Source organism: Bombus affinis, unplaced genomic scaffold, assembly GCF_024516045.1.
Source record: "Bombus affinis isolate iyBomAffi1 unplaced genomic scaffold, iyBomAffi1.2 ctg00000602.1, whole genome shotgun sequence".
Classification (NCBI taxonomy): Eukaryota; Metazoa; Arthropoda; class Insecta; order Hymenoptera; family Apidae; genus Bombus; species Bombus affinis.
Window position 1 is genome coordinate 47,021 of NW_026109216.1, and position 19,973 is coordinate 66,993.

At 36.7% G+C, this 19,973-nt stretch overlaps 2 protein-coding genes across 2 annotated transcripts; one reads left to right on the forward strand and one right to left on the reverse strand.

Annotated features, from left to right (window-relative positions):
* Positions 1 to 5,978: 5,978 nt before the first annotated feature.
* LOC126928138 (immediate early response 3-interacting protein 1-like) lies at positions 5,979 to 6,655 on the reverse strand (the record flags this gene model as incomplete). Its single annotated transcript, XM_050744004.1, has 3 exons — positions 5,979 to 6,153; positions 6,228 to 6,329; positions 6,532 to 6,655. Coding segments are annotated over 3 exons (282 nt in total), but the record flags the coding sequence as incomplete, so codon positions are not given.
* A 2,405-nt stretch (positions 6,656 to 9,060) lies between these two features.
* LOC126928139 (uncharacterized) lies at positions 9,061 to 18,043 on the forward strand. The gene is made up of 3 exons (XM_050744005.1): positions 9,061 to 10,276; positions 15,211 to 15,372; positions 16,281 to 18,043. The coding sequence occupies exons 1-3, from the start codon at positions 10,057 to 10,059 to the stop codon at positions 16,304 to 16,306; spliced, it is 408 nt and encodes a 135-aa protein (XP_050599962.1). The 5' UTR covers positions 9,061 to 10,056; the 3' UTR covers positions 16,307 to 18,043.
* The last annotated feature ends 1,930 nt before the right edge of the window (positions 18,044 to 19,973 follow it).

Below are 19,973 nucleotides of genomic sequence, written 5' to 3' on the forward strand. Positions count from 1 at the left end.
TACCGGCTCTCTGTCGAATTAAACGAGACACTTCGAGTTTAAGGGATGATTCAAAGTTTGAACAGTTTCATTACACCTTGTGTTCATCCGTTCTGAATATCTCGAGTGGGTAAAATAGTAGATAAGTGAATTCAATCGACAAAAGTTCAGTTAGTCGGATATTAAATAAAACTTCCTTCCAACAAATAGAGTCCAAGTGAATGAAATCCTGCTTCTACTTCTGCAGTTCTACTTCTGTTCCCAAAATTCTATTTCCAAAAAGTTTATTTATTTAAAAACAGAATAATATTTTCGAGTAATTTCTATATTTCTATATTTCTAAATTATGACACGTCGTTGAACCACTGGCGATGATATAAATTTTTAAAATCTGGGGCAGACTCTTACGTACGGCCTTAATTGTAGTTAGATCAATTAGTGACCTTGCTTAACGCTTTACGACCCTACTGAATTGTATTTCACCTACTACACTTATCGTAAATTGTCTCAAAGCTGAATGACGTCAGATTAATTGGCCCCCAACGACATGTTTTTTTGGAAAAAGGTACATTATTGCCAACGTACACATTGCTAAGGCGATAAAATCGGGAGAGAGAATGTAACGAGTCAACAATGGCTACCTTGGAACGATATCAATTGCGCTCGAGAGGCGATGAATCGTAAATTCGCGTGAACTATCCTTTACAGGCATAAATTTGCTTAAATTCCTTTGCCAAAGAATTGTGTACATGTTCGTGTGTAAACACGAGTTTGCATTGTCTTTCGTGGATCGAGGGACGCCAATAATCAAGTATGCTTTTACTATTATGCAGCTCACAAAAGACCCTTGCCTATAGTGCCTGAAATACTCGAATGTATTCCTTTTTCCACGACATTCGCGAGAATGCGCTCGCCTGGATTTATGTCGGCGCCTACTTGATTAAATTAACCGCATAAAATGCTCGCACATTTCCTTTGAATATCCTTCAATTGTGTTACATCCTTTAGGACATTTTCGTTCCAACCATTATTTTTATTGCCATGAAATTGGTTAAATATCTTAAGGTGAGATTGTCTCGTGTAACAACAACAAGAGTAGTGATTATTATGAATTTTCTTTTTAGTCTAACTATCGGTTACGCGGTAAATACTAGACCTTTTTAAGATATAAATAGATAGTTTTGAAGTACAGATGTAATTTGTTTGCTTTATTTTTAATTTAATGATAATTATTTTTCGGGTCATTATTATTTCCTTCCTCTACGTTAAGGCTGTCTCTATATAGTCGTCTTTGTCCGGATAATCCTCTCTAAATTCCTATAATCTTGGTGCTTTTGCAACACTAAACTCAAAGGAAACATAGCGACACATCTACTATCGATGCCATTAACAACCAAAGTTTCACTCAAGCTCCTCCTACTCATATTTTCTACGATACTGTACCTATTCGCGTAGGAATTTAGTAACGCACAATTGATACTGTTTTCTACGGAATTAAGAAATTTCAAGGTTCTCTTCTCTGATGAAATTTCCACATTGACTTTGTTAAGGATTATGATGGAATGAAACATTTGGTCAAAGCGAAGAGAAGTATCGTTAGCTGGAAACTCTGCTATCGGAAGCGATACCGGTGGAATTATAAGCATCAAAGCCACTCATTACGGTGGAATTATGCAGGCACGATAGAAAAAGGTATTACCACGAAAATCCACGTGTTCGGTTAACGAGGTCACCCAGCACCGCCGTTAACGTTTTTCACACGGCAGAAATGCACTCCTTTATATTCTCTTTCTTTCCGTGAATCGTGAATTTTTATTGATGGCGGTTTTATATAGCGTACATGAAGGTATAAGCAGCGAAAATCTCATTAGATCGCTGTTGGTCCATAGTATCCAAGTCGTTTCAAGTTGCTTGTTAAAGTGCGCGCAAGAATGTCGTCATCTCTTTGTTATCCTCTTATACATATACCGTTAGCTCAGCTTGAAAATAGATAAAAATCCATAATTGTTATAAAACTCCGTAAGTGCAATAATTCAAGTTCCGATAATTCTAATTAAATTTTGCCTATTCTCACCTATTATCGAAAGTGAGAGAGGAATTATTATCAATAAGCGCGCCCCCGTTTCAATATACTATAATAATTTTTCCATATAGTTGAAAGTTCTTTTTTCTCGGTTGAAGCTAAAATAAAATTCAATTATCCAATTATAGTTATGACTTCGAGATGGCATAGCTGTGGAGCCGGAGCCGAAGTCGAAGCCGCGATCGGCGCGAGAACGCGCCTTGTAAATACAATTTACACACGCTTTCCACAGCGTTCGCTGCGTCATCCGACAGTACGAGGAGGAACTGAACGCGTACATCATCGAACCTGGTCTAACAGTTACTTCAAGGAAGATCGAACAACTTATCTAAAAAGAAAAAAGAAAAAGTAATGAAAAACGAGGAATAAAAGATAAAAATGAGTTCGAGGAACGGAGCGAACGCTGACACGAAACACATACGTAAATACAAGAAACACAACACAAATACATTATATTTTTTATATGTCTTAAACGCTATTCCTTAACTACGCATCTTTTTTTATACTTGTATAAAGGCTTTTTTGTAGAAAAAAATAAAAAAAAACGTCGCCACCGTTGAAACAGCCGCCTGTGTTCTATTTCGACGTGTCTTTTCACCAATGACGATTCTCTGGTAGCTTCTCCATCTTTCGCTGTTCCTCTTCCTTGTCCTTAATTTCTCTTTTCCTTATCGATTTGGTCTCTTCCTGAATTACAACCATCAAGTTCTTACTCTAGGTCCCATGCCATTCGTGACCTCTGGGCGTTCGCTCGCAGCTACGTGAATATTCCTCCTCCTTTAAAGACGACCAATTTGTTTTCTTCTCGTTCAACAGACGCCTTTCTCCTTTCACTGTACCGATCAGAACCGACCGCGATGGTTCGTTCGCAGATCGCCTCTGGGCTCACGAGCTTCTCCAGCCTGGACATGACGTAAATTCTCACGAGCGGCGTTTAACAGATGCTCGTAAAGCGGATCGAAGAAGCCTGGACATCGGTCAGGGATTCGAAAGTGGCTTCGCTTCGCTATTCTACTCGCTCCAACGTGAGCGAGACTCTACTACGTGCGCACGTAGTGTACTCTTGATTTTGAATTATTACCGAATAATGTCGTACCTTTGAGAAGCAAATAATAATCAGTTAGAAGATTTCTAACGAACGTCATTAGAATTTTACAGACGATTCGACGAAATAGTATCTTGTGTTGACAGAAATTTTGTCTCGAGGTTTCAATTTTATCTCGGATAATGTATTTTTGAAAAACAAATAATAACCGATCAGAAAATTTCTACTATTAACGTCAATCGAATTTTATAAATCAATTCGACGAGATAGTATTCCGTGTTATCAGAAATTTACAGGAAATTTTTCAACTGTGACTCGACGTACGTAAGTCCGTAGCCAATGGAAACGTTTAGACGCTGAACAACGAGCCGCGATACGCCTCGTGAAATCGCTTACGCGTGTTTAGATTTCGTTGTTTGTGCAATCGGTACACGTAACAGACTTATTGAAGTCAGGCGCTAGAATTTCCTCCATTAGAAGAGCTGATGTGCCTGCCTTATGAAATCCATAATGTTCAATGGGAATGTCTGTCTTTTATGATGATCTTATTGCACTGTTTGAAAGCGGTATGATTAAATCGATAATATGGAAATTCTCACGAAATAGGAAATTCTTGTGGCTTTCGAAACAATTTCGATTTAGGATCGCCAGGAGTTCCGCGGCTCGGGTAATTAGAAATTGAGTAACGTGTGCTAGAATTAAGTAATCAGCCAGCGTCTCGACACAATGCGAGCCTGGTGCAATTAAACACGCCGTAATGAAGAATAAGTCGCGAACGCTATGCTACAGCTAAATTAAATCATCAAGCTGGATATTTCTCCGTATTCCTGCTAACGTCGTTGTGTTTAATCGAGCTGATTTTGCGCAAGAGAGCGTGTAACACATTACAGAAGAAAAATAAATATTTGATGTCGGCGAGATATCGTGGACAATAAAAAAAAAAAATACTATCGAGAGAGCGGAAGGCGTTAATAGTAAAAACGTGGAGGAGATATTGCGTGAAAAGGCTTGGAGCCTTTCATAGGATGTTCTTCGTTGCTCAAACACTACCAAACAACTTCTTTATACACTGTGAAACTATCATCTTCCATATTCATCTGATTGTTCAAAGGAAAAATATGAAATAGCTAAACAACAACAAGTTTGTATTCTGCGAAAAATGGAATAGGCACTGCCGTGTATCAGCGCAGCTAATCGAGCAGCTTCAGCCATTCGCAAGAAAAAATTAAAAAAAGAAGGAAAGAGAGATTCTCTGATGAGGGTCGGTTATGTAACTTGGGCAAGCATTACACGAAAGAGTCCAGGGAATGCAGGTCGTACTTGCAACTGTGGAACTTGCACGAGAGAAAAAAGCGGTGCAATTTTGATGGGCCCATACGTGCTCAGAAATTGTGTAAATGGCAGGGATTCGATTGCACAAACGTGTTTATCACTTCTATGACTATTACGGTGAAGGAGATCAGCCAGAAGTGATCCAGTCGTTATATTGCCTCACGATTTCCGCTCCAATCGACCGCGAAGGCGTCCAAGATTAATGGACACTATAAATTAAATCTAACGGAGGAAATTGAAACAGTTAAACCATTCTATTTATCGTTTTGAATATATGATTAAGCGGACGTAAACAAATGTGCGTTTCAGTGGCGATTTTCCGTGTTTAGTGAATCTATTTTAGACGTGAGACATGTATCTATATTTCAAGGTATAACTCGAGGAAAATAAGTTGATCCTTTAAAGATAGATGTAAGATTTTAAAGTTGGCAATAAGAAGTTAAGAAATTAGGAAATTTGTTGCACGTTGCTGAAATGTGACAAAAATTGAGTTGTTGGTAGCTAATGACAGAATGCAAAGTCAACATGACACTTGTTTATTGATTGCACGGAGATGTGTATGTATATATGTTACTTCCACCCCGAGAAAGGGAAGAAGGGGAGAAAGTTACGAGAAAATCATTGGCTTCCCGCGTGCGTCATCGCGTCGTCTATGAAGATACGAAGACAAACAGACATGAGCATCCTGTCCAACTACTTACACCTCACACCAAGTCGAACATAATTTACAGTACGTTCGTCTGTTGATTTATGATTTAAATTATGAGTGAGAGAGTACATTCGAAGACACTTAACGGAAAGAGACGTCCTGTAGCGGAAGTTCGCCACATCTCTTCACCATGAATTTCCCCGTACTTTCAAGAATAAAATGTAAATGACTAATTGAGAAAATGAAACAAGTTCCGAGCACGTGTCTTGAGTGAATAGAATTTCGAAAAAAAAAATAAAAGTAAAAAGATATTCAATTCTTTGACGATTCTCCTAACGAAATATGAGATTTTCAATTGTTGGCGTCGATAAAAAAAAAATGGAACTAAATTGCAACTTACAGTTACATGTTGATGTCGCATGACAAACTTCCTTTTATAGAGTTGATGTTGCAATATGAATTTCGACGGTTGTTTCAAGTTTATTTGTAGACATTGGCAAAATGAAGTAAGTAGATGCTGTTTAGTGTAGGAAAAAGCAGATGTTTAGAGCAGATGGAACAGGAACTGCTAGATAACGTGGAAAGAAATATTCTAAAAAGTTCGAAATGATGAATGATATTTTAGATAAATATTTAAGTATATATGGAAATATATGTATTTTGATATGATAAAAGGTTTGTTGTGTATTACCGCATTATCGTATGAAGAATTTTTTGTCTTCACTACGATGATTAGAAAAATATGTAAAACGTATCCAACATAATTAAACAATTGGAAGCTTATAAAATAATATAAAAATAAATAAGAATTGATATAGATAGAAACAACATATATAAATACTGCTATCTTTTAAAATACTTGCAGTACAAAAATATGCTGAAACACGATATAATAAAAAATACTTTACTCTTCGATACAAAGGTAAAAATAAAAGAATGTAATTTTGCGTTTATGTACATCACTTTTCACAGCTCATTGTCCTTTTATTTACACCATCAATCGTTTCTTTCACCCAAGCACCAGTTTCACAATTATTGTTACGATATTTAGGAATATCAATGGAACTGCAACAAACAACATATTTCTGTTATATTTAAATTAATTATCAAACGAATTAAAATAATTTGTTTGTAATTACTTCGTGCCACCGTTCGTATGGACCTAATAAGGTTCAAAATTTGTGACTTTACTGTAGGAGGTTCTCCGAAGCCTTGAACATTTTGCCACGACGCCCAACCAACTGTAACAATGTTTAAACAAAAATTATGTAATATATTCCAATATACAAGTAAAAACATATACATATGATTTATATATTTATCATACTACGCGATATATGTAAATACAATAGATAACATAACCTACAAATTCTTCATTTCTATGCAGGGAAAAAGTTCAGTATAAAAGAATAATACAAACAAAAATATGATGATATTGTGTACCTTTTGCAGGAAATCTTTCTTCGTTTAAAACGCAGATCGCATTCAAACACAACATAGTCGCTTCAAAAAGTGTCCAAAGTGTAAACGCCACATTATATCGATATGATGAATGATAACATTGAGAATATCACGCAGCGCCACTAGCGTAGGGAAAGGTAAAACAGCTTCATACGCATCAAACAATCAATTTGTATTGATTAGGAACTGTCCTGCCATCTTCCGTGTTCAGCTGGAAACTAGCAATTAAAAAAGTGGCGTTATGCGGGAAATTTGAATTAAAATTTATTTTTACTATGTCAAAATATATTTAGAGTAATCTCGAGCGATTTAAATATCGCTCGAGATTCCAAAAATAAGATAATCTTGGATTTCGTTTTATCGTTAACGTTTTACAAATGCTTGCAAAAATAGTACTATATGGAAACTAAGAGCCTTAAAACGATATTCGAAAGAATCGGTAGACTTTACAAGTAACTTAACAACGCGATAATACAACGGATGGTTGGGAGTATTATTCTATTTATAATAATTGAACGACAAAGCGCACCTTCTTGGCACTAACGCTTTTGGAACAGGAGTACGAGTGTTTCTAGACGATTCGACGCTCTCTTCTCAATTGAGTTACGTTAACGATTCATGTGTGCCGATTTAGTTATAGAACTTAGAGTTCATTTCATGCTACCCTCGATCGTTCATGACCTCTATCATCATTTTATCACGCGCCGTTCGTGGCACACGTTTATCACGTGTAAGGAAATTCGTGGATTTTAATATTCTGATATCGTTTTGCGTATGCAAAGAAAAGTCGGAATCTTCCATATCGTGATGAAAGTCACGGACGTATTTGACGTGTGCAAATATCTTTCTTGTTTGTAGACGATAAGTATTCAGCAAAAGCTATGCTAACTCACAGCCTCGAACAAGTGTTGTATTACTGCAAAAAATTGCAACACAGACTAAACTCGCGTCGGCGGAAAGTATGCGTGAATCACGTGTACCAAATGTCACGTTTATGCAACTGTAGAAAATATTGCATTATGCTAGGTTTAAAAAAAGTTTGAGACAAAACTATCATTAATTTCAGGAAAAATTTCCAACCTGTACAATGCACGTTTTATTTGGCAACAAGACAATATAGGAAAATTGTTCCAAAGCCAATGTTTCCTCGACTAATTTAGATCTTCCACGAATTCATTCAAATCATTCATCATCCCCTAACAGATAATAATATTTTTCATATACAACGATAACGACTGCCTTAATTTTAGCTATCTATATAAATCACAAGATACTCTGATTCATTTCTCCAATAATTACGCAAATCGTATGATTACAGATCTTCTGTCACATAAAAATGTGTACTTTTCAATAAACTAGACGCAGCAATAAACATACATTATAATCAAACTTATAGAATCAATTCTAAGAAATCGTATGATTCAAATCCACATCAGTGTGCGAACTATTTCCATAATTTATGCCGTATTAGACTGTACCTGCTGCAATTTCACAGGGTAATAACGCGTTACCATTCACCGACTGAATTAAATGACGCTGAATGTGAAGTACACGAGTCTGACCGCTCATGTTCGCTAAATATCATCGGAGAAATAGAAGAAACAAACGTGGACTTTGGTCGGTTAACGAACGAAGAAAAATGAGAAGGTCGATTTGTGAACGTTAGATACCGATCAAAGCAAATATTATTTCAATCGTCGCATAATTGCAAAAGAAATGATATTCAAAGCTTGCATCTTTTCATCCAAGTAGATTGTAAATAATTATCATTTGTTATTGCAATCCTGTTTTCAGTCCGAATCATGTATTATCTAATCTATTGCCTGCAATAAATAATACTTGGGTGACGTCGAAACTGTTACCCAGGAAGCAAGAGTAAAATGCTTAAGCCGTGCAATTATGAATTACGTGATACGTTACGGTAACAATTAATGAGGCATAAGGTCCAATGATGGAACGAGAGGAAAGAATGATTCTGGTATCAGTTCGTGTGAACTGAAGGCGTGTACAATTGTACACTTAAGAACGAAATTCTATGTTGTCATCGTTTCAAGAATTAATACGTTAATGGTCCAAATTAGACTAGTTTTTATAATACAATGTCTAAGTAATGTCTATAATAATGTCTAAGTAAAGCGATTATAGTTAATCGACCAAAATAAACGTAAAGAGCACTATAACGGTGATTCGAATTTGGTGGAACGTAGCTCGCGTCTGTCGAAATTATAGTTGAGACATTGTACGATGTTATATAATAAAGATTCTACCAGATTCCTCCATGACCGCTGTTGATATTTTCACGCAGATTTGTAAAATATTATGTAAAAAGTCGCATTGTCTAAGGTTGCAGTGGCCCAGTAAATATCAACGTTTTGTCCTCAAACGTAAATACATTCGACGTGTCCCCAATATGATTGCTGTATACTAGTAGTGGGGTAAGCGAATCGTTGATTGGCCAGTTTCAACAGAGGGAGCCTACCAGGTCCGTCTCGATGTTGCTAAAAGCTGCAGCAAATGGGGGAATATCAGTCGCTAGTACCTCCTCGATCTTACTAGAGACGACCGTTTTCACTTCACAATTTTACTTCGTTTTCACTTTGACTTTTAAACACTTTCGTATAACTTCAGTTACAGAACGTTAGGCGGATTTGCACGCAACATACAGTGAACAAAACATCAACAAACGCAGAGATTAGAATCGGACAATAGAGAGTCGACAGTTATATTCGAAGGTCTTTGGTGGATAAAATTAATCTGGTAAACCGGTTGTACGAGAACTGATTCTGCAGAGGCAACTCCACAGATTGTCCGTGTGAAACCACGTTGTCGTGGGCGGTAAAGGGAGAGAAAAGGAGCTAAAAAGGGTAAGGAATACCTTACATATAAATATACATAACCAAAGCAGAGTTGAAGTGGCGGCGAGAAGGGAACACCAGTGTGCTGGAAAACGGTGAGGCAGCACCGTGACTATGTAAACTACTAGCATATACTTGTGGCAGCGCGTGCGCAGAGTCGGACAACGTCTGTATCGACAATATTTATAAAGGTACATCGTAACGTGATAGATAGATCGTCGACGATCAAACAATCGAGGGTAAAAGAAGATTTAACCAAAGAAGAGGACAAAATCGGAGAACTGGGCTTTTCTTCGAGCATAGGCAAAGAAGCACGCAAACTGGCTCCAGAGGTGAGGATCAAGCAAATTGGAATGAGGGAGGACCTGTTGTCCATAATACGGCACACAAGTAGCGATCATTTTTCGGAAGAACTCTAGCCGAAGATTGAGCAGCAAAACGGGTAAAAAGGAGACTAGCAATAGACCACTGTTTCCGAGTATTTTATACAAATAGAGGGCTCTTGTTTGCTGGATATTTCAAGCAAAAGCGTTACCAGGATCACTTTCATTCTCTTCCTGTAATTATCGACTTCTCGACTGGTCTACCTATTGACTTGTGTTTTCCCGAAGGGAAACCAAAGACCCCAATTTGAATAGTTCATCGTCGGGTTATGCCCTGGGTTGCCGCCTGTCTCGACCTGTTGGCGGCACCGATTCTGGGTTACTGTCTGGCCGTGAGGAAACTTGCACTGCAAGCCGGCTTTTTCCAAGAAGAAACGAACAAATCGATCGTAACACAAGCGGTGAACGCTATCAATACGTCGACTATACAAAAGGAGACTGCGCCGTGCGCTGATACGATGGCACCAAGCGTCGAAGAACAGCGCCAAGGTAAATCGATTAAATGGAACACTAGTAATATGAGTTTCATCTAATTGATATTATTTACTCGTACAATCACACCATGTTCGATATATTCGATAGGTAACGATGTTATTGAATAGCAATTCAATCGGTAATCAGGTTGCGAAACATTCGATGGGAAACGTTATTTATTTCTTATCTATCGAAAACGAAAGCATCGGATTACTCTGCGTTATGCAATGCAACAGTCATCATAAAAAATTGCATGGAAATGCAATATGCAAACGAAATTAAAAAATGCCACCTGCGGAAATACCGGATGAAATAATGGCTTTTTTCATCGTTTGTTTTTCTCATTGAAACGCATTACGCTTTTTCGCTCGTTCTCTTTGAATTTCTCGTTTCGTGTCAGCTAGATCTTTAGCTATTACACCGAAATTCCCACGAAACCAGGCCACGGTTTCACGAATCTGTGATCTCCACTTGTAATAGGAGTGGTGACTATAAATAAAACACGATTTAAATAGATATCCGTGTCGTATGTTCGAAACGCGTGCGACGAATGAAAATTCAGCATGTAACAAATAACTTAAAATTGATAAACTTGTTGTTTTCATTGAACTCGCATGGAAAATGAAAACAATAAACAAAGAAAGATTCACAGTATAAAAACGAGGAATCTGTACATAGATTTGCACTTGTCGCGCTATCTGAGAGATAAATTTATCGCGAGAGGTAAGTTTACGGCGTCTAATAACGGAGGTCTGTCGCCTAAAAAGTTAGTATGCATTGATAAAAAATATTTTGTCCTTTTCCATTTATCATCAGTTCAGTCGGACCAATTAGCGTGCACCTTTCAAAGAGGCGTTTCTGTCGCCTAAGGTTGTCCCCGGTTTTCTTTTAACGACGATAAATTGCGTGTCAATGAAAAACGCGACGGGTACAGTCACACAGTTCGTAAAGGCAGAAAAGATCCCGAAGGTCAGCAGGAGTCAGAGATGTAAACGAGAAAATTATGGTAACGACATGGATTATCATGATCCCTGCAATTATTGTAATCTCGTCGCAGGGGAAAATCGTTTCTTAACCTCTTGCGTTGCTACTATTTTTTATAACTATACATAATTAGCTATACGCGATTAAAAGATTCAATTATGGGAACTTTGCATTGCGTTCTTTTTGTATTCCTTTCATTTACAATTAAAGTCTCTGTATTCACAAGTGTGTCTGGATATAAGAAGATAAGGGGTTAATCAATACTGGAGAAGATATTGCGTGGTTCCATGTTTCTTCTAAACGTGGCCTCGAGCACAAAAGCTGTTATTCGTGAATGAATGGAGATTATTCAGTACCAGTCACCGAAGGACATCGAAATATCGTTTAACAAATTCATCTTATTGCTATTCGTAGTAACATAAATTAAGCACAACAAAATTATCGATGAGATAAATTAAACCTTCAGGTATCCTCGATCTTTGAATATTAATATGTGTCCGATATTTTTAAATCTGCAATCGGCATCGTACCACATAGAAACTTCACTGATATATTCTAAGACGCGCTATTAATTTCGTTATTTAATTGAACTTAAACATAGAATTATTTGAGACAACGATGTCTTTTGACAACGTGGATATTGCTGGTAAGAATTCGTTACACGTTCCAATGTTTACCTCGCGATAAACCGTGAAAGAATTTAATGAGACAGAGGAAGAGGGAGTGAGAGAGGGAGGGGAGAAACGAAAGGTAAAATTTCTTCAAGGATATCCCATGAGAGATATTATCTTAGCTCGTGAAACGGGAATGTGCACATTGCACATCGTACAAGTTGTACGCCAATAAGACTAAAAACTCCACGATCGAGGGTGTGTCCCTTGTGTTTCTTTGAACTGCTACTTTCATGATCAGCCGTGCATGTAGTCGTTACACGTGCATTATCATCAACACGCGCCAATTATTTATATTGTCCTTGTAGATACGCACAGCTTATAAATATACAGTGGGAAAAAAGTAGCTGTTGTCAGCTGTGAGAGAGTTGTATCTTATATCGTAATACGTTTTATACTCAGTTGACGCAAATGCTCCTTATCTCAGAGCACGGTGGTTTCTTATCAAAAGTTTCGTTTCTTTTTTCTATATCTCAGTAACTAAACGATCGTACCAGGTCCCACGAGTATCTCATCTTATCAAACTCAAGTGCTTTCGAATTTTATAAAGCTTCAATAATTTAAGCTCCTCTCTATCGTAAAATTCTGACAAGAGTTTTCGAGTACGATGAGTTCCAGAAATTGTCTTGTTTTATCTAGTTCAAGTAGCTGTCAGTTCAATTTTTCTTTTTCCTTTTTCTTTTTTTTTTTTTTTTTTTAACGAAATTCTGTGGCAAATTTGGTGAAATGCGATGTAGTGGTAGCTGCCGTTACAGCGCATGTTCCGATGCAACAAAATGGTTTTCTCCACAAGACCGATTATTGATTTTCTGCCGCTGAGCTTGTTCTTATCCTGCGCATGACAGCATATGGAAATGACCGTGATGAATCTTCGCGAAGACGTAACGCAATTTTCATAATTAATTACTGTATTCTGACGTTACAAATTTCATTGCCATTTGTTCATAGATAAATAAATATTATCGACACGATATTCCATGGAATAATTTAGTATTCACGCATACGTTGGTAGCCGTAGCGTGGCGAGAGTACATGCGTTGTTACAATTCAACGCTTGAATAATAAATCGAGTGACGACACGTTTCAGGTCAACGTACCAACTGTTAAAGCTGGTTTCATGGGGATTCTCGATAGGTGATAGTACATCGTTCGGTATACGCGAATGATCGGTATTGATCGTGTATCGCGTGCAACAGCTTGGTAAATACGACACTCGAAGCTGCACTTTGAATTATAAAACAATATACATACATCGGTATATCATCCGATTGTTTGAGTTGAAAAACTTCCGTTTTCAATACGTTTTATTTTTCAAAGCGAAACGTGCGATTCGTTTGTATAATCTATAAACGTGCATCGAAGCTCTTTTATCCACGGATCAAGGGGTCTAATTCGTAATTATTTTGTTGACACGCGTTAAGTCGAGAAAAACAGACACGCAAATAAAAATGAAGACAGATATAGCGAATGACGAAATCGTTCCGTGGCGTACGTGCTTTTGCTTATGGTAAAAAATCTACTCAGAGATTCGTTAAATTAGTCCAAATGTAATGACCTTTATCGCTTTTCGAGCTTCGATTATTAGGCACAAGGACATGCCGATTCGAAACAACACGCGATAACGCATATTTCTATCGCCATGTCGAATTTCGTGAACTCAGATAATTCGATAATTCTTACTCCATTTCAATTTTTTATATTGTAAACAGCGAGTTAATTATAACGTTACAGACAGGTCGTCGTACGTATTTTCGTACTTGAACTTTAATCCTGTTTTGAACTTTCATTCTATACACCGCAATATATTGCGTACGATTACATATCGATTACGAACGACTACACGATATATTACATAAATTATCGCATGACATATAGAGTTTTGGAAAATATAGCAATCAAATACGTAGATCGCGGATATTTATACGGTTCTGAGAAATATAGAAAAATCCAAATAATTACACAATCATATAAAACATATATAAAAATATGAAGGTGTTTGAAAAGTTCGCAACATTTCCGAGAATTGATAAGCTCTGTAATCGATTGCGATAAAATTTGAAGGGGTTAATTTATACCTTTTATAGAGATTTCATAAATTTAATTTATATGAAGCAGTATTGTATTTTATATTCGATAGAATGTCAATTCTACGAAAATACATTTTATTTGAATTTCGCTACGAACTTTTCAAATATATGAGCTATAAAATTGCTACATTTAGCGAGTGAAACAAATATTTCTCACAAATATTTCGCATGAATATCCGTATTCCAAAAATGAGAATAGAATAAGTCAGAATGTCGAACAAACAAAAAACAAAGTTTGTTGTTGAGATTAATACCGCGAAAGAAGCGGCAGTCGCAAAAGTGTAGCCAAAAGCTCTCGAGCATGAGGAGAGAATTCTAAATATAAAGTTCACCAACGCTCGGTTTTTAACGTGGAACCCAACAGGAAGGCATCAGTACTCGGTTGAAATTCGCACTCTGAAGTTCGCGAGTTCGTCTAGCCGGTTGTGTCATTGAAACGCATTCTTTATTATTGATTCGTCATTAGTTGATTGTCGAACAGTGTTGTTAACGGTACATTGTAAAGAACATGTGTGTGATCGGTAAGGATTATTCTTCCATCGATCAATAGTGAAAACGATTTTAATCTAAATGTACGGGTAAAAAGCAGAATGCTCATGCAAATGTTGCACGCAATATAATGCTCGCGTATATCTTTTATTTTCACTTTTACGTTCATTGTTTCGTAGAAACCTAAATATTTCATTCGACGAAAACAAAATAAAAATTTAAAACATCTTGTTCATAGCGCGCGAGAAAGAGTTCTTTTGTGAATCGAAGATGCGTCGGAGGGAAACGATAATTTTCTCACTAATTTCATTCTTACTATTATACGATCACATTGTTCGATTTTCTATCGAATTACGTCACATACGTTCACATTGTTAACGATCATTCGACTGTTGGCTGGCTTAACAAACTAGCTTGGCACCGGGTCAGATCTATCATAGTCGTTTGGGTGCATCTTTTAAAATTGGTCGTTATTATTATATTATTATACACATAAAAATAACCGGATGCTACAATGAAATGCCTTAGAAAATATCTGACTTCTATCGTAATCGCGTATTGGCGTTGGTAAATTTGTTCACGATCTGTACATTTATACTCGCGTCTTTGTTGCACAATCCTTTGTCTCCTTGATATTTATCAATGGCCATACGTCTACTCATCAAGCAAGTGAAAATGCAATTAATTACACGAGTATCATAGATTCTGTTGCTTTCAGAACCCAAGGATAAAATCACAATAAGGACGTCGGGGATAATGAAGTCTCCCCGAAAATTCTCAGGGGTTGTAATCGCGATGTGCGGTTTACCAGGTCGTGGAAAAAGCCAAGTGGCACAATGCCTTTCGCGCAGACTCAACTGGAACGGCGATTCCACTAAAGGTTGGGAATTCTGTTTTGTTTACTGCCAATTGCTACACTTAAAAACGAAACCTGTTCATTAAATCATATTAGTCATCTTAAATAAGCGGTTTCGTAGTATTATTTCCATTCGACCAACAATTATCTGTGTCTCTTCTTTTTTTTTCCTTTTTTACTTCCTATTTTGTGGTTGTATTATGTGTACAAGTCACGTGTCTGATCATTAATTCGTTAGTTTTTCATTTTTCCCGTTTTTGTTTTCAACACGGTCGTTAAGAGGATTTATTACATACGCTAAATAGACTTGTTACGTAAATCAACATTTGTGGCGCTTTGAACAAATTTTAATTTCTATTTTGTAATATATTACATTGTGCTCTTCCTAATTTTTACAACCTTATAAAATACTACAAATAGATATATTCTCTACATACGCATATACGTATACCAGATGGGGACTATATAACATGGTGGAAAAAAAAAACATTATTTCATATTGTTCCTTTGTGAAATGCTAAATAATTGTTCTATGTTATTACGTCCCGGGACCTATTTATATTTCATGTATAAATAAAACTATTCTTATATATTTTATACTGCATTAATTTCGTCATACCATTATAGTAACGATGGTAATAATAAAAAATTTATAATTACAATACGAAGTTGATGTGTACTTATTAACCGTGTACTATAACGAAACTTAAATCATACCATGATTTGAATATTATATCGCAGGTCTACTTTATTAAAGTTTATGTTTAAAATTAGCCATTGTTCCCTGACTTTGCATAAGCTAGGTTTTAATGCTTTGGGGACCTCGATGTACGAACCATTCTATGACTTAGGCAAAAGTCTATATACTTTAGTATATAGTACATAGATAGCGTATATACCTTCTACATCTCTAAATCAATGCTTTTGCGTAGGAATTTGCATGGCGCGATCAAGATAAGCTGCGCTATCGTTATCCATGGGGAGAAAGCTACATCGACGCCATGCACCGCGTGGAACCGGTTATTGCTGAATTACAGAGATCCAACAACATCTTGGTCGTGTCTCATCAAGCTATTCTGCGCTGCATCATTGGCGTTTTCACAGATAAAAAACCGGGAGAGGTGCCTTACGCTGAGGTGCCACTGCATACCATCATCCGAGTCAGCAGCCAGGGTTGCAATTACAAGGTGGACTTCTGCAAGTTACCCATCGAGTGCATAAACACGACTCGCGTGAAGCCGAATAATTGTAGCGCGGACAGAACCGCGGACGATGCTCTGCTCACAGTCCCAGCACATTTCGACATACCGGATCCTTGGCGAAATCTTGGCAGCGGACCCATTCTCGTACAACAACACTGAGAAACCGCTCGGAGATCCAGGATCATGTCGAAAATTCGATGTCTGTTTGTTTGTAAGCCCTGGAGCTTTCAGCAGTGATGTCTTCTTGGAATATTTTTGCTTTTGAATTCAGGCAGGGGATGAAGATTTGAAATATCATGCAAGTATGGATTGAATATATTATTAGTACATATATATGTATAAGTAGATCGCTTTAAGGTATCTTTAAGAAATACAGATTCGATGAGACGGAAGATGATGATATCGGAGTCAATTCTAGATAAATAGATTGGATAGATCGCGTGAAAGAAACGACACGTAAAATCAAATAATCGTTATCGAGACTGGATATTTATTTCTGAAATTTTCATTTTCTCATGAATCCCGAGAAACTTAGGTCGTTTCAACTTTGACTTGTTTATCGTCGAGTTCCGTTACCTTCGCGGGATGTACTCCGATTGTCATGTTTTTCCTCGTTGATTCTGTTCCCATTGGCAATAATTTAGTATCCTACTGCTGGAGCCCTCTATACGTTATGTTTAAGCAGTTTAATTTTAATAATCATATACAAGTCAAATGTTACATTAAGTCTAATATGTCGCAGATGACTATCGCAAGAAATATTTTAATTGTACATCGTAAAATTCAGAAAGACAGGCAATCTTTTAAATTGTAAGAATGCGAAACATGTCTTTCGTATTAAATTCTATTTCAAAATATTGATATAATATATACAACGAACACACGAAAGACAGTTTTTTTAGTATTGTACTATTTATAGGTGATAGAATTTTAGATTTATGTATTTTCGTTTGCCTAGTTCCTAGCACAACGATTGTAAGCCTCGAGATTTGGACGATATTAGGATTTTTATTACTGTAAAGTACAATTGAAAGATACTATATCGTAGCGTTATATAAAGTTTGACTATAAAACGGACCTGATATCATTGTTAACAAGGAAATAACGAATATTGTATTTTTCGAGTGTGTATGAGTGTTCGAACGATAGATGTATATTTCTAGGCACAAAATTAGCGGTATACTGTGCTACGGTCTCATTAAGAAATGTCAAACATTCGAGCAAAGTATTTTTCTCTACGAAGGAAAGCGCGAGAAATAATCAACAGAGGCGATTAAGAAAGAAAAAAAATCGATATCGAATGGTGCCTTCTTCTGTCGATATACTGTTACGTTTCACTTAGAGTTATATTCTATCTCGTGGACCGCATAAATATGCATAATATTTTATTAGGCATCACGTGGAAATCTCCGAGCAATCCATTTATCCAGAACAAGCTCGAGGATTCGCAAAATGTGAATAGAATAAAAAATAAATAAGCCTTACGGAACTAATTTATTCTGAGATGAACTAAGTATGGCAGGGGGCAAATTAATTTTCTATACAAGTATACAAATGGCATAAGTTATCTAGTCCATTCATTGCTGAACATTCTGGCGTTCTTTCTTTTCTCTTTTGCTATGCGGGAATCGACATAAAAAATTATACAGCGTTCTAAATGTTAAGTCGTATTAATACCTTTTAAACTCCTTTGTTTGTTTGTTTCTTAATTGTATATTGTATTTTCGAGCTATCGCGGGGAGACGCGGTCGTTAGAATACGCGTCAACGGGAATCGTAAATTCCCGTTACGATTAGAATAATCAACACCACGAATAGTTCGATCCCCGTATTTCGGTTAGGACAATCGGGGTAGTTGTTGCGGTATAACACTGGGAGTCACAGAGTTATAATAATGTATATTTCCAACACTTTATACAATCACACAAAGTAGTAACGCCGTTGATTAAGATACAGATAACGAAAAGAAGGATTATTCTTAGATGAGAGAAGAAGAGCTATAGGAGCTCTAGGCTCTTGAGAGCTGTAGGAGCTGTCGGACTTCTGGATACTGTGAGAGCGGTAGGAGACTCTAGGCCGTGTAGGCCTAACATAACTTCCGCAATTAACATTCAATGACTCGTGTATATGACTAGAATGATTCAATAGAAACAGGTACAGCTTTGAATAAGTTTGACTAGATAAAAAGTGATTATCAAGTAAACTGCGAACATGCATTTGTGAGAAATTTATGAACGTACGTAATATGCAAAAATATATAAAGTACGCAAAATAGAGTAGTCGTTAGAATATTTAGTAAAGCAAGTTTCTGCTTAGGTTGCATTCCTTCAGCAGTATCCATAAAAATATGAATTTGAATAAATATTCGCAGTTTACTATTCAAGACCCTGATGGAAGCTTAGACAAAGTCTTAACCACAAATCTTAAAAAATCAGCAAAAGTACAAATATTTCATAAAGTTTCACCATTGTTTCAATGTGAAACGACGAGATTCAATAAAATCCCGTCAGTATCCATTTTAAATGCCCGACCTCATCAATTTGGCAGTATAATCTCTTTGTTTACTCGCCAAATGGAGGTCCAAGCTTCTCAGCATTCTGTCTTGAATCTCTGAGGCACGAAAACTGTTACATATCGATTCCGGTTTGTAAACCAATTTTAAAGAATTATTATTTTCTATGATAGTAACAAAAAATCAAAATCAGTAAAAATATCGATTTCTACGTCCATTATGTTTTGATTCTATACTTTGTACGGTTCTGCCTTCTTTACATTACAAAAACAATATTTAAAAAATTGTTTGCTAATATCATAACTACATCACAAGATATTTGTTTGTTTCATTATTGTAGTATCGGAAAAAAGGACAGGATTAGGATAATTTAGATTTGTAAAATTCTCCTAATACTATTTATTTAAGATAAATAAAAATAACAGAGATTAATTGGACAGAGAACGATAAATGTTCAACTTGAACTAAAACACAAAAGTCTTATTCCACTCAAATCACTCTCGCGTCTCTTTGTCTTTTCTCGTCCCATCGAACACGTGTTCCGAAACCCCCGTGGCCAGAGTCACGCAGGCTCTTTCCACAAAACTATCCACTTGAAAGGACCGTCGACACATTGATGTACTCGACGGCGCCGCGGCTCTCGCCACTTTGTATACGGTTCGGCCGATATCTTAGGCCTTTTGCCCACGATACTACAATATTTTTAAACGGACATATCGTAAAACTTGCTGACAAGGGCTAGTTGTCATGTCAAATCTTTGTCTGTTCATCGCATAAGATAATGGAAAAGAGAGAGGAAGAAAAAAAAATAGAAAGAAAATGGAAGAAAATGGGCTGAAGCGAAGGCAACGGCAGGAAAAGAAGGCAGCTAAGGGAAAAAAAGAAAAGCGAAGCTAAGAGTAGAGAAGGAGA